At 46.2% G+C, this 24,064-nt stretch overlaps 1 protein-coding gene across 1 annotated transcript in view; it reads left to right on the top strand.

Moving 5' to 3' along the window:
* Nucleotides 1–945: 945 nt before the first annotated feature.
* TBX15 (T-box transcription factor 15) overlaps nt 946–24,064 on the top strand; it is a 102,746-nt gene continuing 79,627 nt past the window's right edge. The window contains exon 1 of the mRNA XM_060090364.1: nt 946–1,632. Within this exon, the coding sequence (XP_059946347.1) occupies nt 1,428–1,632 (205 nt within the window). The 5' untranslated portion in view covers nt 946–1,427. The remainder of the gene's footprint in view (nt 1,633–24,064) is intronic.

Here is a 24,064-nt window from a genome sequence, read left to right as displayed (position 1 = left end):
TTTTTTTAAGGGTGGAGGGAGGATCAGTGGGGCGGGGAGAGCCGGGCTCCCGAGGTGATCGGATTTAAAGGGAATTTTGAAAAAGCTCCTTCTCCACTGTCAAAGTTCCTGGCTGCCCTCTCCCAGCCCCTCTCGGCGGGTTCTCCAGAGCAAACGCCCCAAGCAGGCGAAGCCCGGGTTAGCATGCACGCCGAACAGCAGGAGAGCATTTGCTGCTTGCGGGCCCAGTCGGGATCCGCCTGAGGAGCGCGCGGTAAGCCGGGTGACCCACCGCAGCCCTCTCGCTTTGAGGGCGCCTAGTCTCCTTCTCTACCAGGTAGAGCTGGAAGGAGGAAGCGATTTTTATATTTTCAATTACAAGACCTCGGATAGTAACGAGGCTTTCTTGTTGTTTCTTTCGTTTTGCCTTAACCAGAGTCTCTTAGAAACCGTTCAACAGGAAAATAAGAACCTGTGTAGCGAAACCCCGGCGGTACTAGCAGATCTAAAAGCATCTGGGGGGCAAGCGCGAGATTGTCAGAATCTTTTTCTGGCGTATTTGGACAGGTTGACCTTTTGTCAGAGCCTCCCAATTCCAGATCCGTAATTTAAATGACTCTGCGCTTGCAGCGTCTGTGAGACCTAGCAGATTTGGGAGGAAAAGGTATGGATGTGGGACTTGCAGGAGTTTGTAACGGCACAGATCAGACCTCGACTTTCAGCTCCCCTCCCTTCCCACCGCACCCCGCCCCACGAGGAACCGTGGGGGACTGGGAAGCCAGGAGTTAAAGTCGGCCCAGGAACATCCCAGGGACAATCCGCGCGGAGCCTTGGCCCGAGCCTCAGTCTCTCCCCTCCTCTCATTGGCCGGCGCTCTCAGGGTTTCTCCTGTTCCCTCTTCGCCATTGGTCGGGGGCTTTTTTTTCCCCTCAGTGTTTCTCTTCCTCCCCCCTCCCTCTCCCTCGCCCCTCGGACAGGAGCGCACCGCCTGCCCCCAGCTCCTCGAGAAGGGAGGAATTTAGAAAAAAAGGTTTCCCAGAAGTTTGGATCAGAGGAAGGACGGGAAGACCACGGGAGGAAGAGGGAGAGGGAGGAGAGAAAGGGAGAGGGAGGAGGGAGAGAGAATAAAAAAAAGATGAAGTCCAGTCTGCACAGCCTGTGAGCGCCTGCCCGGGTGGGTGGGAAGCAGGACTCGGGCGCTCATGCAGCGAGCGGGTAGCGCTCGGGACGCTCGTTCCTAGGGGCTGGGGCAGCCAGGGACGTCGGTCCGAGCCGGCGGCGGAGGGCGCAGGGGGAGGGTGCCGAGGACCCGCAAAGCCGCCGCCTTAGTCTCGGCCGCCTCGCCGCCGCCTCTCCCGGGCCCGGCCCGGCGGGCGCTCGGAGCGTGAGGGCTTGGGCTGCTCCCTCTGTAGCGGGGGCGAGCGGGGGCCGGGGTGCGGGCGGCTAAGATGAGTGAAAGGAGAAGATCTGCAGTCGCCCTGAGCTCGCGAGCACATGCCTTCTCCGTTGAAGCCTTGATCGGCTCAAATAAAAAGCGGAAGCTGCGAGACTGGGAGGAGAAGGGGCTGGACCTGTCCATGGAGGCGCTGAGCCCCGCGGGCCCGCTCGGAGACACGGAGGACGCGGCCGCGCACGGCCTGGAGCCTCACCCGGGTGAGTGCGTAGGGCCAGAACACGGGAGGCGGGCGAAGAAGGGACGCCGGGCGGCCAGCGGGCGGGGAGAGTGGCGAGGAGGAAGGCCCTGGCCTTTAGGACGTCTTGCTCCAACCCGGGTTTCTTTTTCTTTGCACAAATGCCTTGAGCCTTCCCCAAATTCGCCGGAACCAATTTGGGGGAACTGGCCTGAGCCTTGCAGTTTCGTCGCCAACCTCAAGCCAGGAGGCCTTCTTGCTCGCATCCCCTTCTCCTTCTGGGAGCAGAGTGCAGTGTTCACGGTGCCCGCAGCTGCGGGGGCTGCAGGCCCCTGGGGTTAAGAGGGGCGCCGATGCAAGGCAATGGCGGGAGCGGAGAGGAGCTGGGACTCACTTCCGAGAGGTCCGAGGACTGGCACGGAGTTCTCGGTCCAACATCCCTGTGGGGATTGCCCAGTTTGTCCCATTTAGCCTTCAAGCTCGGTCCTTTCCCTTTCCCCACCAACTTTTCTGGGACTCAAGTTGTGTTTCTCCTAACGCCCGTGACGAGGGAGAATAATTATATTTCTACTTCGTTGGCATTTGTGGAAAGAGGAATGGATTTCAGCCCGCTTACCCTGCACCCTGGGCCACTCTTCAGGGCCCACATCTCTGCGTATTTGTGGGGATCATTGCAGCAACGTGTCTCGGATCTGTGCGCCTTCTTTGCACGTTATATACACACAACACGTAAAACAGCGGGCGGATGTCTACATCAGTACTTTAACAGAACCCTAGGAAGGGGGGAAAACAACGTTTTGTATTAAGTGCCAAGATTTCAACTGTGCAAAACACAGGGGGAACAGCTGTTGTCGGAAGAATTTTGCCCGCGCGCGCGCGCGCGCGAGCGCGCACACACTCAACGCTCGCAGCGGCTTGGTTTAGCGCTTCAGAAACTTTCCATACAGGATTTCTGAAACTTTTCTGGAGGTGCTCCTGCTGACCAGCTAGGGCTGGAGAGTAGATTTGGGTCAGAGCGCCGGCAAGTCGGAAGGGGAGGGCTGCCCGCAAAGGGATGGGGCTGGCCGCAGGCCCAGGAGCTTGGGGACCCAGCTTGGGGCCCAGGAGCTTGGGGGCTGGAAAGCTGGCCGACCCAAGGAGAGACAGCTGTCGCTTACATTTTCTCTTTCGGCAGTGACAGTTCAATTTCCATGCTCCTGAGGCTAATAATAACGCGATTAGCGGGTGACCTGCAGAGAGAGAGTTTTATGAATTCTCCGTGTTCTTGCGGCTGGTTACGGTATTTGGGTTTCGTGCTGGGGAATTATTTTTATTAGTCGATGAAAAGAAAATTAAAAGGAGATTTATTTCGTCTGCTCAAGCCTTTCCTTGTATTTGGATGCGGGTGCCTGTCCACGCGGACCCCTGTGTGGGCAATCCAGAAAGGAACGCATGGCTAATGTGTGTTTCCCATCTCTGGCCAGACCCTATTTCCTCACCGTACTTATTTGTTGTCAGAATCTCGTTTGGGCCTTCACACAGTTTAGTGGAAGTTTTCTCAGGCCTTATGACAACTCACGATTGGGGATGTAGTTTATTTTATTTTCCCGATGGTGGAAAAGGCAGAAGTTATCTAACTGAGTATGGCAGACGCCCTGTCCTGTCCACGGGTACTTTTCTCTGGGAGGGGGGTACAGGTCTTAGGGAGCCCGTGTAGGGTCTTGTGTTCAAAAGGACCAACATGTGGGATCATAATGAGACTCAACTGGCAGTTTTCTTTCCGCCGTCCTTCTGAGAAAATAATGGGGAGAAAAAAATGAGGATTTGGGACAAGGAGAGACCAGTCCAGGGATATGAACACGAGAGCCTGGCGTCCAGAATGCTGTTTCCTGGCTCCCGCGGGATGGGGGTAGGGGGTGAGGACCTAACATAGAACTTTACATAATAGAGGGGTCAGTTGACCAGTTCTCATTACCTTTGTCACTTTTTTTTTTTTTTAAAGAAAAAGATGGGCGTTTGGGTTAGAGAAAACGAAATATGCTTGTGGGGCAAAGGTCTGGTAGGAGAAAGAAGCCGGAAGTCAAAAGCACTCGTGGGCCCTCTGCGGAGCCGGGCTGCGTGCAGCTGGGCTGGTCCCGTCGTGGGCCGAGGGGATCTCCAAGTTGGAGTTCCCATAGTGGCCAAGACTTTCTTTTGAACAGGACGAACAGGATGTAGGATGAAAAAATATCTTTCCGAAAAGCGTGCTCTGATGTGGAGACTTGGCAGTCAGGAGAGTGGAGCAGACAGAGCTTCGGGCTTTGAGCGGGGTAGTAGAAGGCACGCCAGGGCTTGGAGTTCCCTATAGGCCTTTCTTTTTGTCTTTAATACAGCGCCCTAACAAATACAAAGGCAGAGACACATTTAATGGTGTGTGTATGGTGGTGGAGGCGGGAAAGGGGGCACGGGTGACTCCATTATGCTCCGGGCTGAGCCTCTAGCCGGCTGGGCCTCGCAATTATCGTTAAACTTTCTTCTTCCGATTAGGAGAAGAGGGGGCTGGACCCACTGCGTGGCTCACCGGCCCTAGGCCGAAAAGAAGTCAGGAACAGAAAAAAACCCACAGCGACAAAAAGAATATTGCCAAGGGGCTGGGGAAGGATTAAACAAACATGCACACATACACAGGCCACCCGCCTTAGAGCAGCCGTATTTATCATTCTCACCATACCCTCCCTGACTGGTACTGTCGTTTTCAGCCCTCCCTCAAAATTCCGGGATCCTCAGTCAACCGAAGGGTCCGATTTTAATGCTTAAGTTATTTTCAAAGACGTGGCTTTTTGCTTTTTCACAGCCCGTTTTCCTTTCGACGTCCGGACAGAGCTGACTTTAGTTTGCACCGAGCGCCCGCAGCCTGGGGCACCAACCTGCATAAGCCGGGGTGTGGTGGGGGGGACCAGCCGGGCCTGCTCGCTGTAAGACCTCACACATCAGAGGACACAGAGTATGTATTTCAAAGATTTCCACCGAGCCTGGTGGTCCCAAAAAACCCTGAGGCCCTCAGGGCCTTGGAGAAGGCCCTGAGAAGGGCCTGTGAGGTACCCTCATTTTTACACCCGGGCCAGCGCTCCAGTCTTTTGGAGAAGCCGCCAGCACTCAGCCTCTGCGGGCTGGGGAGGGTCTCAAAACCGGTCTCTGAAAAGCCTGGCTCTCGGGTCGGCTTGCCCCCTCCTCTCACACAGCAGCAACGGAGGAAACTTTCGAGCCAGGATCGCCGGGAGCAGCTGCTCCGGCTGCGGCCTTGGAAGTATATTTCAGGCACGCGGCGGCGCCATCTGCGCTCGGACCGCAGCCCCGGCTCCACCCGGCTTCCCCAGCTCGGGTTTGGGTCTTTCCCGCCCAAACCCACTGCCGAGTGCGGCCGAGGCCCGATCTCCCGCGGAGAAAAATGATTTAAACCTTCTGCGATGGGATTTCCCCCTCCGGAGTCCGCGGGCCTGAGCTTCGCAGCCAAGGCGCTCGGCGGCCTAAGGAGGTGGCGACGCACGCGGGTGGGCACACAAAGCAGGCACACACATAACGTGAGGGAGATCCGCACTCCGCGCACACGTGCACACACGTCAGGCGCTCGCCTTCTCCCAGGCACCTGGCTGTGCAACCCCTAGTGAAATGAGACAAGAAAATTCCTCGCGGTGCCCCAGGCACTTGCTTCCTTCGAGTTAGCGAGACCAACCGGCCACAGGAATTAATCTGCCGGTTTACGGCTTGTTTGCTCAGAGTAGAACTCCAAGATTTTAATCCTGACATCACCCCTCTACCCACTCCCAACCCCCCAATACGGGAACATTAGGGTCAAAACGGAAGAAGTGACTCTTCACTGATGTTTAAGTAACGGAGAAAAGGAGATGAGTTTGAAGCCAGCGGGGAGAACGTACTTGTGCGAGGCAAGCACCAGCCAGGGCGCAGGCTGGGGCTTGGACCGCAGTGTATGGGTATGCGGTGCTCTGGGCAAGACGCCAAGGGTCTTTCTCGGGTAGAACTCCGGTTCCTCGGCGGTGCCTGCGTCTCGGCACCGGTGCAGGCCTCGAAGTGCCGGGTCTGCGCCCTGCGAACAAGCCAAGTGTACGACCTGATGAACGTGCCCAAACCTCCCGGCTGCCAGGTCAAAACGGCCTTCCGCGGTGGCTGCCTCTTTGGTCAGTGACCTTGTGTCACGATTCTGAAAGGGAGTGAAGGGGCAGGCAAGATCTGAATTGTAGGCCGGTTAAGGATGGTGGTTTGCTGGGGCATGACTGCCAAATGCCTTTTTCGCGCTCTGCTCGGACAGTGGCTAAATTAGTGCCTTCTGGATGTACGGGGCTGGGAGAGCGCGCCACAATGTCCCCCGCGCGGTGGGGAGGGTTATGGAGACGTTCTGCGTAAAGCTCCGGTCCTGGAGTGGTGGCACGATAGAAGGCACTCGGAAAAAGGAGATAATTCCAACCCATTCTGTCCCATAGATGGTGCAAACTGCTCGAGGGCAGTGGGGAGGACAGGGAATGCAGAAAACCCTGGTGCCCAGAGTTTGGACTGTGTTGGAAGAAATGGAGTGGGCTGTTGTTTGCACCTCCGCAGGTCGCCCCCATACCCCCCTCCACCTCCCCCGGCGGGTTCAGAAACCCACTTGAAGCGTGTGGAAGGCGCGCGCGCGGGTGGGACGGGTTGCTCTCGTTTCTTCGCTACTCGGTGCAGGGCAGCCCCTTTGCCCGGCTGGCTTCACAGCCACCTCTACCCCTCGGAGACCGTTCCGAAGAGCACAAGCCTAAAGGGCGGCGAAGGCTTTCCTGGACAGATCAGCTTCCAGCCTCGGTGCGCAGCGATTCTGAATTCGCGTCTTCTACGCCCCATCCAACGCTCTTTCTTATTGAATACTTTATTTGGATTCAGAGCTAGCCACTTTAGGTTTCCTGATTTTCTAGATAAAACTTCCAGAAAGAAAAGTTCACGAGGTGACGTTCACGCAGGGGGAAGGGGGAATTAAATTTCTTACGGTGGGGTTCGGATTGAAATTATATTGGCGCATACCCGCTGCCGTTTTCCTGTGCGCCTCCACCCCATTACTTCAAATGGTATCATGAACATCTTTTAATTATTAAAGAAAATTTGTTTAACATATTTAGTTAATATACCCGGCACGTGAGGAGTAAGTGAAGAATGGTATGAAATGCCTAACCTGGGAGCCAAAACTAAAATGATTGGGTATTGGTGGTTTGTGTTCTCCCGTTTATTTGTATAATTTCCTTGTGTGGACGAGAGTTTAATGGAAGCAAGTCCCTCATCATTAATCCTTCATATTGGGCCACAAAGAGGGAGGGACAAATACATTTTGGCTCAGAAGACTGAACTATTTTGTTCGTCTAAGCCTCTCCAAGGGCATTTCTAGTATTAAGGAGTGAAATATTCCAGGTCTGTGACAATCCTTTTCCCTATTGCCAAAATTATAATATTAATAAGATGAGAGCACTTTTTTTTTGAGATCCTTATTATGGGCTCTAGTAGAAGTTTATTTCTCACACCTGGGAGAAAAATGATTACTTCTTAAATCTGGGAGTTTCTTCTCTAGATGACTGTAGATTAAAAAAAAAATAAAAAGCCAGGCTGAACTGTGCAAATTCCGCAGGGATAAAGAGCAGATTGGCATTTCACTTTCCTTTTTGGAAATGCAGAAATCTGTCCAGTGATTATTCTGGGGGTGTAGCTGGTTATTGCTTTCTTACTCCCAAAAGATAAAGTAGTTAAGCATGGGGAGAATATTTAAGTGGTTTTCTAGTTTTAACCTTTTGGGATATTTTTCCACAGCAGAAAGTAGGGAGGTGGTGGAACACAGAATCTTTCCCCCTTCTTTCTCTCGTCCCTGTGGTTTGTTTTTGCTTTGCCTTTTCTGGTTTCTAATGAGCTTTGAATTTTTTTATGGGCACGACTGAGATACTCAAGGGTCTGTACTGGGAACAGCAATAAGCAAATTTTGAAATTAGTGTCTGTTTACACTTCTTTGGGCAAGGATAATTATTAGTTAATTTAAGTGAGGCCCTCACTCTAAGTGTCAGGGTGGAAAATGAGACTCAGTAGGGAGGACCGGAGGTGAAATGGGAAGAGGTGGGGAATTAAAGCAACTGGTGACGACAAATCAACATTTATTCCCTGCCATTAATGACTTCACTTTGAGGCAGGGCAGGACGTTTTTTGCTGACTACAAACTGATGATGAGCTTTTGATATCGGAGGTGAAAATAGGCCTTGAAATCACTACTTTTTATTCTGTACTATTTTTATCAGCCAATGTCTAGTTCTGCCCTTTATACATAAATATATACAGGATATTTAAAAAGTATTTACACAAGTGTATGTGTTTTATACACAAATTTATGTGTGAACTTTAAGTTCTGAATGGGACATAGATAAAGTTGAAGAGAAAATAAACTGCTTTTTTGTGTGCGTGTGTGGAGCCAGTTTAACAAATTGGGAACACCTAAAATCTGGGGGGCGAGAAATTTTGTCATCTCTAGGTATCCTTTGACAATTCAAGAGTACCCCCAGACCTGAAACTTCTAGTTATTGGTGTTTTTATTTAACTCTCATATTAATTGATGATTTTGACTAAAGCCTAAGAGAAAACAGCAGAAAATTAGACTGTGCAGATGCAATTTAAAAGAACGAGGAGAGTGGAAATTTTTCTAAATTTGGCTTTTAATTTTGTGAATAATGCCATCTTCATTTTGGATGGACAGAAGCTGCCTTGTATTCTGAAGAGTAATTTCATGTTCTTCCATGCAGAGAGCTAACGGAACAGCTAAGAGGAATCTGGATAATAATAATGGTTAATAGAAATAGTGAGAGAAACAGTGTGATTTGGGGGAAATAATTTAAGAATATAGGAAATATATTCAACATCTTGTCCCTATTTGTCCTCTTATATTTTCTACAATATAGTTGCTGAGGTTCAAATAAGCTGTTTCCAAATTGCCACACAGTTTAGAGGATTACAGCAAACAAAACACCAACCCCTAATTGTGGATTGCAGAACTAATCTCCTAATATAGCCTTCGTTTAAAAACCAAAACGCTACAGATAACAGTAGAGTTCCCTTTACAAGGATCACTGGAGGTCATTACACACCTAGACGGATCCTTCGAGTTTTAACGCCTAGTTCTCCACCGGGTGAACCGAAATTCTGACCCCGAACACCCCCTGCCTTTCCTTTACTGTCCCACAGCCCAGAACGTGATGTGAAAGTCCCAGACAAGGGCTCGGAGTGCAGTTCGCCCCCCTGTATTTCCTCTCCTTCCTCACTTCCCCTCACCCCGACCTGGTCCCCTCCTCCAACCTCCTGCACACACGTTGGTATCTCATTTTTTCACTCCCTTAAAAAAATTTCAGATGACGTTTCACCGAGGAAGGCATTGGGATTGCATCTCTTTTCGTGAAACCATCCCTGGGAAACCAGGGCCGCTTGGGTGACCTTCACGAGTCGGCGAATTGGGCCGCGGCTGCGGCTGCCCGCTCTCCGTCCCTCGCTAGGGTCTCGGCCGCCTCGCCGGGCGGGAGCAGCGGCCGGGCCTCGGGGAGTGCGGCCCGCGTTCCTGCTCCGGCGCTCGGGGCTCCGCCTGGCCGATCCGCAGGGCCGCGTGGGTCCGGGGTTGCCGCGGGGCCTTTGAAACCAGTGCCGGCATCCTGAGGGATGGTGGGTGCTTTTCTCAGCTCTGCTTACATCCTGGAGAAATGCGGGGACTATGGGGGTAATCAGGAAGGCTTTGGTGAAAGATTGCCGTCCCCCCTCCCCCCAAAAAATCAGGGGAAAAAACCCCCAAACCAACCTCAAATCAGACAGCACCCAAGGGTCTTACACCTCGCGCCCTGAGGAGAGTTTGAGCTTTTGCTTTCATCAGACTGGACAAATTTTTGAGGAATCAAACTCACTTCAAATATCAGCAATTAGAAACCAAGAATCCCTCGGCTTGTAGGATTTTTAATCTCTAACCATTTCCAAATGGGTAATTCTAGGGTCAGTCAATATCACAGCCAGTCCGTTAAAAAGGAAGGTCATTTTGTCGGTTCGAGACACACACGATCCCCTAGTGTGTAGGACTCATAACCGCAGAGATATCCCCCTCCCAGAAACCCGGCATTGCCCACCGAGACAAAGGGACAGCAGGCAATTGCTCTTTGCATTGTTCTTGGAGATTTAAAACAGTGAAGTAATTCTTTTCTGAAAAAAAACAAAGAAACCACCCATCTTTACCAAGCAGATTGAGAAATGACTATATTCTGTAAGAAGCCAGCCAGACGGCTTCCCTTCAAGAGCTCAGCATTAGCTGAGAGGGAAGTCCCGCCTCGAGGCATCCTGGCTCCAGAGCATCAGTCACACCAGGCCCCAAGGGCCCAGAATTTTAACCTAGGGGTTAGGTGACTTGGGTGGTTCAGGCCTTATGTTTTTGCTTCTGAAAAATAAATACTTGCTTTTCACAGTGGGGAGAGGCAAGCATTTGGGCCAATAAATGATTGTGAACGCAGCAATGCTTTCCCTGGATATGACAAATCTTCCTTAATTCAGAAGTCTAATACTTTGATTTCTTTATTTGTTTGCAGCAAAGCTGGGGAGGGGCTATGTGTATATATATCTATATACCTATGTGCTATATAGGAAAAAAAGGGCTTAGAAAATTAATCGTATATGCAAGCTTGCAGAGGAATACTGAACTGTAAAACGTTTCAGAAGCCTTAATTGCTTATGTGGATATCTATGAGTCTTCACTATACTACAAAGCTTTCAACACAGGCCCTCTAATTCTAGATTATATCCATGTATTAAAGTAGGAAGAGGGCTATACTAGCTTAAATTAGACCTAGATTCTAGTGTTAGTTTTGTCATTAATGTTGGAACCAGGGATATTTGTTTTAAAGGAGGACATATAAATGTTGAAAAAAATGTTTTAAAGTTGTTTTATAGTAACTGATGAGGCCTTAGTTCCTGGTTTGTGGATGCAAGAGAGGCTTAAATAACACCTGAAGCTCCATTAGCTGTAAGATTCTGTGATCTTGTTATTGTAAAAAAAAAAATTTTTTTTTCTCCTGATGCACTTTGGCTATCACTTGACTCATCCCTTACTTTGTTTGAATGAGGAATGCTTTACTGCAGTTGTAGAAAGTAACAGTAATAGCAACACAAGGCCAAAAAAAAAAAAAAGATTTTTACAGCTAGAATTAAGAGCTTCCATAAAGCTCTTGAAAAGTTTTTAGATTAATATCACATGTTCAGAAGTCCTGGATCAGTGATTTCTAGTCTTTTGTGTTTGATGTAATCTATTGTTCGTGTGAATGCCCAGGACCCTCCTACTAAAAGAGTTCTATGGCATTAGTGAATTTAAAAGAAATATAAGTTATTTATGCTTTGAACATTTTTTGTGCCATTCTCAGAAATAGCTGGAAAAACTCTATGGATTTGAAAAATGAAGAATGAGAAAAACAACTTCATCACTGGTAAACTGAATTGGTGGACCACCCTTCCCACCTGCCTTCATCCCCCCCAAATCAGTTGCCCCTCATTTCTATTTGAGCCTAATGGAAAGCACTAGTAACTATTTTCCATGTCCAGTCTGCTAAGCCGAGATCTTGATCTGGCAGAGTTGTGAGAATGCTAAAAGGATGACTTAGTAACAGGCAAAACGCTTGTCAACAAGATAGATCAGAAGACAGCTTAGCGTTCAAGACCTCTCTATTCATAGCTGCTGAACTTGAGGGCAGGGTCAGACAAAAAACTGGGCCCAGGACACACCTAAGAGGGTTTCTCATGTTTCTGTCTTGTGGGACCTTATTTCCTTACAGACTGGTACAGCTGGGCTTCAAACCCAGTGACAGTTCCCTACCCTCAGTTGATGCCCCATTCTCTGCAGCCCCAGCCCCTGTGCAGACCTCTGTCATCATGGAGCTTGTAGATTTACTGCTCATCCTCTCTCATTACTGCCCTATAAACTGCTGTGGGGCAGGGATGTTGTCTTCATTGCTTTTGTATCTCCAGAGCCTGACACAAGTGGCTGGCACAGAGCAAATACTTAGTAAATGATAAAAGTATAATGATATGATAACACAACAAGAACAATGACAACAAATTTATTGAACACTATGTGCCAGCCACTGTGCTGAGTTTTATATATATACGTATATTCCAAATGTAATATGTAACAATTATATATATATTCCAAATGATAATATATAACAATTATATATATATGTATGATTTTCCAGAACACTCTAATGAGATAATTACTCCTATTTTCATTACTATTTGTTACAATGAATGGATTGTAGAATGGTTAAAAACTCAGGTTTCTGGGGTTAAACAGCTTGTGTCTGAGCCCTACTTCCAACACTTGCTAGTTGTATGACCTTGGGCAAGTTACTTAATCTCTGTCAACCCCAGTTTCTGCATTGGTAATAATACATGTATTCATCAACAGGTGTTTGTGAGGATTAAATGTGAGGAGATAGTGCACATTGAAGGAACTAAGGATTTAGCACGGTGCCTGTTATTCCTATCAATTGAATTGACAGTGATTACTTACCTTAGTGACCAGTTTAAATAAGAAATTGTTGCAAATCGTAATCTATTGTAGCCACCACCCCTCTCCCCCAGTTTTTTGCTTTAAATGGGATGTTTGGGGCTTAGAGATCTGTACTTGGTGTATAGCGTGTGGCTGGAAACAGAGTACAAGATTTTAAGCGGGCATGGCTTAATCAAATCAAATTAAACTTTGAGAACCGTTGCTATTTAGGGTTCCACTGAGGCAAAAAGCCAGCACCTGAGTGAGCACTGAAGGGAGGGAGAGAGGGCTTCCAAGGGTGGGGGTCAGCCCCCTGGCATACGGTAGGAAGAGGGGGTGGGCAGAGGGCGGGGCTGGGGAGCCTCAGCTTTACCAGCTCTTCCGGAACTCAGCTCTGGCAGCAGACAGAGGGGCCTTTCTGGATGCAGGAAAGTGGAATAACATGAGCATGTTTCTCTTTGGTTAGTTTTTGGAGCCTAGAAATCCCCCCAAATTCAGGTTTTATCGTATAGGAAATAAAGAACTTTCATTTTCATAAGGCTTTGTTTGTGAAGCCTGTATTCTGATGTACCCCCAGGATTCTGGGCAAAATGAGCCAGCTGTACCGATTAGCTGAGGCTGCAGTGAAGGAGTTTTAGGTGGCCTTGGTTGAGTTAAAAGAAACGGAGGTGGAGGGGAAGGGACTAAATGAAAGGAAAACCTATAACTAAGCTGATTGTTCGGGAAGAAGACACTGGGTAGTCTTTTTCCAGGGAAACAGCAGAAGCTTCAGCCATTCTGTTAGAACTCACATCTGGCTGCACAGTTTTGCACCGTTTTCTTCCTTCCAGAAAACAGAAGGCTGGATTTGATCATGTACTTTTTTTTTTTTTAATAGTCACACCCCAGACTTTGTTTATATTGATTCTCCGCCTCAGAGGAAGAAGGTGCATTGCCAGGGAAGAGGAACAGAGAAAGGATCTCTCCCAAGGCCTCCCTCCTTCAAGGAGCCCAGGGCCCTTCACCAGCAGCACTCAGGTCCTGCCTGGCCATTCAGAGGAGGGAGCTGCTTTGCCCTGGCTGGAAGGCAGGTCTCAGTCTTCAAAATAGACTCTCTGCTCCACATTTTATCAGATGTTTCCATAATTCCAATCTTACAAGCATCATATTATCTCAGTGTCCCCACAGCGCTAACCAAAAGAGCTTTCATGGCTAGAGGGTACCAGGCACTGTGCTGATGGTCTTACATTCTTTCATTGTATGCACCCAATAGTCCTTCAAGGGAGGTAATGGTTTCCCCATTTACACATGAGGATATAGAGACTCAAATAACTTGCCCACAGACACACAACTCCAGTTCACTTTAGCTGGTGTGGCCAGAATTTAAACCCAGCTCCATGTGGCTCCAGAGTCAATGTCTTAACCACTAGACTGTACCGCTCCCCGCTGCAGATGACTCTTCAGTGCTATGGAGAGAACTCTGAACTTTCATAGATGGAAATTTATGCTTGCTGTCCATGCTGTCCCCCCAAACCAATTCTTAAATCATAAATGAGAGAGAGCTCATTTATAGTTTCTGGGTCTCTGTCTTCCTTTCCTATGGTTGTTAGTCCCTCTAGCCCTAAGGTGCCTTCTTCATACCTGCTGGTAGAAGCCACTGTGACGGTGATCACAGAGTTGAATTTCTACACCATGGTTTCTGGAACGGGGCGAGTGCAGCCTTCCCAACGTGACTTGCTTTTCTTTGAGTTTAATGCACAGAAATCTTAGTGTCTGAAATATTGATTTTGATCTAAAGCCTCCTCATCCTAAACCCCCTCATGCAGTGAAATAAAGGGGAAACTTTAACTGCTCTGTTTTACCCATTCCCTTCTCCATTCACAACGGGATGGATGGCATCTCACTGGTAATTGATTCAAAATGGAACAGCTTAGGAACGTATCAGTTGCAGTGACGAGCGATTCGTGCATTTCTAAGTACTGTTGATTTTTTTCGAACTCAGCAATCACAGCTGAAATCCCTTTGCCGTGGATTGAATTTACAAAGGAGGAGATTCTGATTTCCACAGTGGCTTCTTTCTAATGCCTAAGGATTAGGAAACTGCCTTGAGGACCCACAGCAAGTACACTCACTCTCAGAGTCACGGCTTTAACTTTAACCTCTGAGTGACTGCTCTGATTCATTTATTTTGTAACAGCTCTATTAGAGCAGCCTAGTTCCGTATGGGATCAGTGATTTGCAGAAATCTCTCATTCCGATAAACACTTACGCTCTGAGCTCCTTTACTCTTCTGACCCACTGTAAGTGGTTATGATCTCAGCAGTGAGTTTCAGGGAAATTAACAATGGGTTTCAAGTTTTTGGTCGACCTGTTCACTGTCTTTGCATCATTTCCCACCCTCTCCTCCACTCTGAGTAAGCTTCCTCACTTAGGAAGTCTCATGCCTCCAACAGGGATATGTAGAAAAACTACCCCCACCTCGACCCCCGCTTTCAGTGTGTGGACTTTAGTATTACTGTATATCTTTGCTGTTTAACTATAAGGTCGATCATATTCTTGTCTGTTGTACACAGTGATAGAAAAATGGCTTCTAGAAGCTAAAGAGAGAAAGATGTAAAGTCAATCTCTGTTTTAAAGCTTTACTTTCTCTTATTGCCCATCTCACTCGGAGCAGGCAGCGACTGATGGGATTTGATATGTTCTTGCAGCAACAGAGGCATATGAATCTCTGGGCCCATTTCCTTTCTTGAGGAACCCATGTGGAGCCAAACTCTTGAAGTATAGGGTGTGGCAGAGGATGAGATGAATGCTGCAATCTTGGGTGATTTACTGGATCTCATCCATGAGATCTGTCCATTTAGAACTGCTGCAAGATACGAAACCAGCCAAGCCTTGGCCAGGTCAATGTTCCTTTAGTGTTCAGAGCACTGGTTGTATGACCAGCATTAGTCCTGGGAACATTAGATCCCATCTGCTGCAACTGTGCGTTATCCAGATTAGACTGTGACATCACAGAGATTTAAGGCATCTCTGTGATATCCTGACTGGGTGGTAGGTATGGCAGAAGGCACTTCCTACAGACACAGGACAATCTGACTGCTGTGCGGGTGAGCAAATAGTAAACCAAGCCCTGGCGAGTTTGTGTGTGTGCGTGTGTGAGTACGCATGTGTGTGTAGGGAGGGCAGGGCGGGACGGTGCCTGGGGGATGTTATGGAGAGCTCAGTGTAACGGTTCCCCAGACTGTGTGGGTGAGTTTGTTCCGGATGTTAACATTTTTTCCTTGGGGCTTGACTACATTCTTCTCTTTCTTTGCCTGTTTTCCTGCCTGTGAGGCCTCCACAGCTGCGTGGCTCATCGCTGGTGAGTGTTGAGAATGACAGATCTGGCTTTAACGCAAGGGCAATTTGGGGGCATGTGTATAGGTAGATTTTGAGGTGTTCTCATCCAGCGTCTTTCCTAAATTTTGAGGATATTTTTTGGTCCATCATCTTGCCAGCTGGGTACCAACCCTGTGTTGCCTTGGATGGCCTCTGTTGGGGAATGAGTATGAAATTCTAAAGAAAGCAGACGGTCCTTCATATCCTAGAAGCCGAAGAAACTGGCTGGTGTGGGAAACTAAGACAACAGGTGGAGGCCAAAGAGGCAGCCTTGCGCAACAGTGAAGAGTATGGAGGGCGGGTCAGGGAGACCAGACCCCTGCACATGGTTCTGACTGTGTGACCTCGGGCAAGTGACTGACCTCTGTGCCTCCGGTGCGTCCATGTAAAATGACGGTAAGAATACCTGCTGCAGAGCTGTTGTGAGAATTAAGTGAGATAACAAATGCAAAGTGCTTGACACAATGCCAGGCCCATGGAAAGTGCTCAGTATTACCATGCTCATAATGATATTTTTGGTAAATTGGGAACTCAGAAACTCTTCAGTGTTCTTTTGAGAAACCTTTTGGTGAGTGTCAGATAGGGTTGTCCCAAACTACCCTTCTTAGCTTATCTCCACTGCTTGTCCAATTCCCTTTACACAGGCTGACTTTAAAAAAAAATTGACATACATATTGTGTAAGTTTAAGGTATACAGTGTGTTGATTTGATACATTCGTATACTGAAATATGATTACCACCTTCTGTGGTCTCAGCAACTTTAAGGTATATAGTACAGTTTGTTGACTATAATCACAATGCTGTGCTTTAGATCTCCCGAACTCATTTATCTTCTAACTGCAAGTTTGTACCCTTTGACTAACATCTCTTTAATTCCCCCACCTCACACCCTAGTAACTACCATTCTACTCTGTTCCTGTGAGTTCAACTTTTAGAAATACAGCATATAGGTAAGATCATACAGTATTTGTCTTTCTCTGACTTATTTCTCTCAGCATAATGCCTGCAAGGTCCATTCACATTGTGGCAAATGGTAGGATTTCTTTCTTTCTCCTGGCTGAATAATATTCACACACACACATACACACACTTATATATATACACATATATGTATGTATATATATTTATATTTATATATCCATTTCTTTATCCACCCATTGATGGTCACTTTATTTTATTTTTTATTTTATAATTTATTTTATTGAAGTAGAGTTGATTTACAATGTTGTGTTAATTTCTACTGTATAGCAAAGTGATTTAATTATACATATATGTACATTCTTTTTCATGTTCTTTTCCATTATGGTTTATCACAGGATATTGAATATAGTTCCCTGTGCACTTATTGTGTTTTATATCTTAGCTGTTGTGAATAATACTGCAACAAACATGGAGTGAAGATCTCTTTTTGGGATACTTCATTTCCTTTGGACAGAGGCTAACTTTTTTTTTTGTGGTACGCGGGCCTCTCACTGTTGTGGCCTCTCCCGTTGCGGAGCACAGGCTCCGGACGCGCAGGCCCAGCGGCCATGGCTCACGGGCCCAGCCGCTCCGCGGCATGTGGGATCTTCCCAGACCGGGGCACGAACCCGTGTCCCCTGCATCGGCAGGCGGACTCCCAACCACTGCGCCACCAGGGAAGCCCGAGGTTAACTTTTACTGTCCTCCATGCAGTTGCTCCTGCTCTTCTTGTCTCGAGTACTTTTCTCCTTCTCCTTCCCTAAAATTTCTTTTGAAGAAAGTTTATCCTACTTTCAAGACTCATCTTAAGCACCTAATATAACAGAATTATTCCAAGATGAAAAAGAATAATTTGATATAAATGTTAATTGGCATGATGTACAGATTCAAACATAGGATAACCTCAGAAGAAAACCACATATATCCATGCAGAGCTCAAATCCAATTTGGATATTGCCATAGGGAAGAAAGTTCTCAGACGTCACCAACATTTTCTTCACTTGGAGTTCGTTATAGGGAACTCCTCTTTTTTTTGGATTCTGTGTTCATGTTATTTTATTTTTTTAACATCTATATTGGAGTATAATTGCTTTACAATGGTGTGTTAGTTTCTGCTTTATAATAAAGTGAATCAGCTATACATATACATACATCCCCATATCTCCTCCCTCTTGCATCTCCCTCCCACCCTCCCTATCCCATCCCTCTAGGTGGTCACAAAGCACCGAGCTGATCTCTCTCTGCTATGTGGCTGCTTCCCACTTGGGAACTCCCTTTTAGGGGCCTCTCTGTAATTTCCTCTCAAAATGGTGCCAGTATGCATCTGTGACTTTATAGTAATAAGGGAGTCTCGGCTAGGTAAAATGCAACACTATCAAATGTGTAGCCAAGATGGTAAAAATACAGAGGTTCCCCACTGGCCATCATCATCATGAAGCTCCTCTTGAGGTGAGGTCTTCACTGAGTAATCTAATTAGACCATTTATGAGCAAGGTTCCTGTCCTGCCTCTGGCTTCACAGAATCCCTGCAGATTTTGCATTGCCAGCAGGAGCGTAATTTGAATTTAGTTCTTTCTTTTCTTGGCAGCATATACACCTATTAGCCTCTTGTTGTCCTATTAGATTGGCATTAACCTGTAGACTCTTGGGCAATTGATGTCTGTAGCCAAGGAGGCAGTGACTTTGGCTGTCTCTCTTGGTTCTGTGGCCATCTCTGTGCACATGCATACATGTACGCTCTCACAGTGCTTTTGATTGATCTTCTCTATGTTTTAAAATTGGTCACAGAAGAAGCGACAAAGTAGAAGCCTGTAAAAGTCAATCCTTTGTACCTTTCTTATGACACTTAACACATTTTGCCGTGAGTGTTAACCTTATGGAGGGCATATTTGTTCTGTAAGACTGGAAAACCCTGCAGAGCACTGTGACTTTCTCATCTTCGAATCCCTGTTAACTCTCCATGAACATTTGCTAAACTGAATCGGTAGTTGTCAAACTTTAGTGAGGGGTATGGTAACCACTACAGCCACTTTACAAATGATTTGGCTTCCAGATGGTCCTGGAGGCCCAGCATGAGGTGTTTGCCAGTTGCCTCTAGATGTGATCTTGCACGTGTGAGTTGATATCTCTATACTCGGAAGTCTCTATCTCTAATGGAGATAGGACCACTGGATTTTAAGAAGGAAAGAATCTCTAATTGTCCCATTAACAAGACATTTTTGTAGCTGGGATTTGCCGAATGCTGTCTGCATGGAGTCTATTTCCGAGCTCTCTCCTGACCAGGCATTAGCATTTGGAAGCACAAGTAGTTTGTGGGAGTAACTCTGCCTCATCTTACCCTATTTGTTTCAGGCCTTATGTCCATGACAGCCTCTGTTTTCTGCCCAGCAAGGGAGAAAATGAAATAGAATAAAAGGCAATCTGAAAATCCCCAGTGTTAAACAGAAGTACAAAAATATCTCTAAATGAAAGACAGATTGCACAAGTTTGCCTGAGAAAGTAGAGCTGTGTTAAGCTGAAGCAGAATGATAGAAATTCTTCTGGCTGTTTCTTCCTATGAGCAGTAGGAATGTGTGAGTGAACTGGCAGGAGGTCCCAGCTCAGGGCTCAGCCCCATGATGGGAAAGAAGGTAAGCTGTCAGGAGGAAAAAAGAGAAAACCCTCTGAAACACAAGGTAATCTTTGAGGAAGATGGAGGGCTGAGGAATGTGTGGCAGCTCTGAGAATGCTTTTCAGAACCAGCACAGTCATAAAGAAGAGTCAGGGACTGAGATACACAAAGTGCCAGGTACTTTTTGGTACCTGTCAAATTACATATAAAATCCTTAGTACTGTTTGCGGTCTGATTCAGATTGTCAAGAAGAAAAACAGCCTTACTTTGCTATTTCCTTTCGTTCTTTATGCTCTACCTTACTGCTGTGTGTACCTGGAACTTACTTTAGAGGAAAAGGCTCTACAAGCTTGTCTTTGTTTGGGCTCTTGGTTACCATACCCACAATGGTGGCTGACTGCTGGGACCAGCCCAGTATCACTGTGGGTTCCACAGGACTGGTGGCTTTCAAGCCATCGCTCAATTCTAAACACAGCAGAAGGGAGACAAAATTACATGAAGGCTGACAGACCTGGGATGAGTTGATGCCTTGAGCTCCAAGTTGCGGGAAAAGAGAGCTTCTGCACAGTTTATATGTAAACAGCAGGATGACTCTGAGTCTGTCTTTCTCTCATTGAATATCTTTGATCCTGAATTGTGAAGATACTTCAAGATGAGCTTGTGGGTCCCTAAATGTTAATAGCCAACAGATTATAGGAAGTGTTGAATGTGCTAGTGTCTTTTGGGAGTCCACCATTCCAACTTAAGGCTTATTCCGAATCCTCTTTAGAAAGAGAATGTGATCCAGGAACTCAGACTTAGGAGGGGTGCACATGACAGCTCACCAAGATCTAGTTGTCGGTCATGAAATATCCTGTCTCTGAAGAACAGCTGGGGTCTTCAGATGCTGAAGTGCAAAATATTATCAGCACCAACTTTTCTAATATCTGAATAGTCTCTGTAAATAAATTTATGTTTAATTTTAACCAGCGGGACTTATTGCTAGGTCCTGCTATACCTCACTTTTCACCAAATGTGTACATAGTATCTTTGGATGATAAACTTAATTTTCAATGTGCAAAGAATGTTTGTTATTTTTGGTGATAGAGAGTGAAATGCTATGAGGGCAAAAAAAGAAATCCATTGATAAAATGAAGACAAATTCCTATCACTTTAGTAATGCCAGATTTTCATATTCCAAATTTGCTAAAAGTAAGTCATATCTTCCTGTAACAGATTCTGTACTTTTTGTTGGGTCTTGAAAACAGACCCATTTTGTATAATTGATGACTTGGATTTTACCTTCTGCAGTGCAAAGCTCACAGATTCAGTGTATTTCTTTTTGGTTTTTTTCATGATTTTTTTTAAACATGCAGTACTGCTTTCTTATTTTTATTTTATTTTATTTATTTATTTTTGTTTGTGCTGAGTCTTAGTTGTGGCAGGCGGGCTCCTTAGTTGTGGCTCACTGGCTCCTTAGTTGCAGCACGTGTGCTCCTTAGTTGCGGCTGGCAGGCTCCTTAGTTGTGGTATGCAAACTCTTAGTTGTGGCATGCATGTGGGATCTAATTCCCTGACCAGGGATCGAACCCACGTCCCCTGCACTGGGAGGTGGATTCTTAACCACTGCGCCACCAGGGAAGCCTCAATGTATTTCTAACTGCAAATAAAAGTGTCTATTTTCAGGGAATTTCTTTTTTTTTTTTTTTTTTTTTTTGCGGTACGCGGGCCTCTCACCGCTGTGGCCTTTCCCGTTGCGGAGCACAGGCTCCAGACGCACAGGCCCAGCAGCCATGGCTCATGGGCCCAGCCACTCTGTGGCATGTGGGATCCTCCCGGACTGGGGCACTAACCTGTGTCCCCCACATCGGCAGGCGGACTCTCAACCACTGCGCCACCAGGGAAGCCCTTCAGGGAATTTCTTAAAGAAAAATTCAAAATATTTTACAAAGGTCAATTTCTAAACATTGCTTAAGTTATGACTAGGGAGAGGCCCTAATTCCATTTGCAGAGTAGCATATTGAATGGAAAGTCTCCTATAAGGGAAAAATGTCAGGCACCTACTACTAGTAACAGGCAACTGGCAATATAGGTAAATCATTTACCCCTTCTGCATCCTTATTCCTCCATGGAGAATGGGGGAGAATGCAGCATGCCAACCAGCTATCTTTCAGAGGTTGGAAAATAGCCTTGTATGGTGCAGATGGTCTCTGGTTATTATTATTGTTCTCTTTCAGATAATTAAAAAACATGTTATTATGAAAATTTCTCAACCTGAAAGTACCATGAACCTTCATGAACCCACCATTCATCTTCAATGCCACCAGTATTTTTGCTTGTCTCTCTCTCTCTTTTTACTTTTTTGCTGGAGCATTCTAAAGCAAACCTCAGACTTTATGTGATTTCACCACAAAGTACTTCAATGCTCAAAGAAGGGTCATTTTTCTGACCTAAATACAATGCCATCATCACATATAACATGATTAATACTAACTTCTTGATATCATCTTAGTCCATACTCAAGTTTCTTTGATTTGTCCAGAAACTGTTAAGCCCTCATTGCCATCAGCTTTTCTCCGATGGCCTACTTGGTTCTTTTTTTTTTTTTGCTGTACACGGGCCTCTCACTGTTGTGGCCTCTCCCGTTGCAGAGCACAGGCTCCGGACGCGCAGGCTCAGCGGCCATCGCTCACGGGCCCAGCCGCTCCGCGGCATGTGGGATCTTCCCGGCCCGGGGCACGAACCCGTGTCCCCTGCATTGGCAGGCAGACTCTCAACCACTGCGCCACCAGGGAAGCCCACCTACTTGGTTCTTTTAATGATACCACACACTAAACAAGCTTCTGCACTAGGGCTGACTGCCCAGTGTACCTGAAGGGTACTTTACTGGGATAGACTCTAGGGCCCCAATACAAATACTCCTTTCAGAAGATCCGGATGGGGATGAGGGGGTGAAGTCTGTGTTTTAGAAAAGTCCTCAGATGATTTTGATGGGTAACAGGTATGGAAACTAGTGTTTTCTGCCACTCTCCTTTCATTGGTAATGCCTAGAAGACAAGAGACTGGTTAGTGCATGTTTGGCATCTTAAATGAGTGCTCTGGACCCTGTATTTTAAAAGCAATTGTAATAGTTCTGCCAGTACCCAAACAAATGTCATAACCGAGAACATTCGTTATTGTAGCAAGGACAGAAAATTACTTTTCGTTTTAATAGGAATGACTTGTGGCTATTGAAATAACGTGGGGCAGTAAGTAAGATCTGATTACAGGCTCCCTAGGCAAATGAGGCTCAGGATGTTTTTCTGGTTGTGGCAACTACGACTTGTTATTTTATAGAGGTCATGGAAAAGGAAACTCCTTCAGGGTTTTAACATTGGCAACAGAATACCATTCTGGAAGTGAATTAAATTAGAATTAAATTTAATTTTATGCAGGTTAACTCAGGGAGCTCTGCCCAACAGTTGCAACTCTTAGAATGATTTTTAGACCTGAATGAAACACCAAGTTGAATATAACACATGTTTGAAAGTGAAACATTTGGTTAACCATTTCTTTTGTCTACATGACTTTAAACAACTGTTTTGTCTATTTTATCTTCTATTGGTCCCTCTCCTTCACTTAACTGATGGACAGGATCCACTGAATTGGTGGATGAACTGCTGTTTTGATGGAATACAGCTATGTCTGTCAGGCATCTGGAGAACATAGCCCTGAGTGCGATGGTGGTAAAGATATTATTTGAAGTTATCTTGATTGAAATATTGCCTAATAGTGCTGCTACTTACAGGTCATTTCTTTAATTTTTACCTAGTGTTCCTACCACTGTGAAATCTGAAATGGCTACCAATTATGGAGTCATTTTTTTGGTCCTTAAGTTTTGAAATTATTCAATGAGAGGTTTGACTAAATCCAAACAATATTAAGCAAATATGTTGGTTAACATTCTGATACCAAAAATTACTCCTAATTACTTGCAGATTCCTTAACAAATAAATGTGTAGTTTGGTGAGCAATTGTTACTGGTCTGTATACCTTGGTATTTGGTGAGTCAGTATTTGGAGGTCGATTCTGTAAGTATCACAGGGTCTATCCTTTTGTTTTTCTCCAGTGGCACCTCTCCTGTACCTCTAACAGAATAGGGTAGTGACAATATTGGAGTACAGTTATTTGTTCACATATCCCCTTGACTAGACCTGGCATTTCCTATAGGTCAGGAATCTGTCTTTATCTCTGTGTCTCCAGTCCTCACACCACCCCTGCCTTGCAATAATACATAATGATATAATAATAATAAAATAATATATTTGCATGACAATTAATGAACTAATCTTAACTTTGGGTTTTATTTGTCTGTTGACTGTTTTGACTAAACCAAATGGCTAGACAATTCAGTCAAGTTGCTGGCTTTTCACACAACAGATCACCAGGGTAATATTGCTAATATTTTACAGTTGTATGGCAGTTTGTTTTCTCAGAGCAGGAAAATCATGATAATCTCATTTGATTCTCTCAAAACCACACAAAGTGGAGCTACTAGTCATCTTATTTTGGAGGTGAGGAAACGAATGAAGACAAATTGCCCAAGATCACAGCCAGGTATGAGCAGAGCCCTGGGATGGAGCCATTGATTTCCCATTAACAGCCTCCCCTCAGACTCAGTACCCCCACTTCCCTTACCCTGGGAAATGGGGTGGGGGGTTGGAAGATGAGCTGGAGGCAGGTAGAATACTGTTTTACTGTCTGAGGGCCTTTGAATGTGCAGTGGGTTTTCCTCTGGTTCTACAGCGGTCTATCTGTGGGCTGGGCTTGTAGGCACGTGGTAGCGATGTAGAGGGTTTCCTTCACTCTTCTTGAGGAGCCAGGGTTTCTGGGCCCAGAATGTCTACCTGTACGTTTCCTCAGCTGCTGCCCAGTAGGCCCAGGAGCACCTGCTCTGTAGTATTTGTTAAATTCCTGCTGAGTGACAGTGATCATTAGGTACCTCCTTCTGGGGATGGGCCTCTGGTTACCTGT

The sequence above is a fragment of the Mesoplodon densirostris genome, chromosome 2, assembly GCF_025265405.1.
Source record: "Mesoplodon densirostris isolate mMesDen1 chromosome 2, mMesDen1 primary haplotype, whole genome shotgun sequence".
In the NCBI taxonomy this organism is placed as follows: Eukaryota; Metazoa; Chordata; class Mammalia; order Artiodactyla; family Ziphiidae; genus Mesoplodon; species Mesoplodon densirostris.
This window is presented reverse-complemented; position numbering and strand designations above follow the sequence as displayed.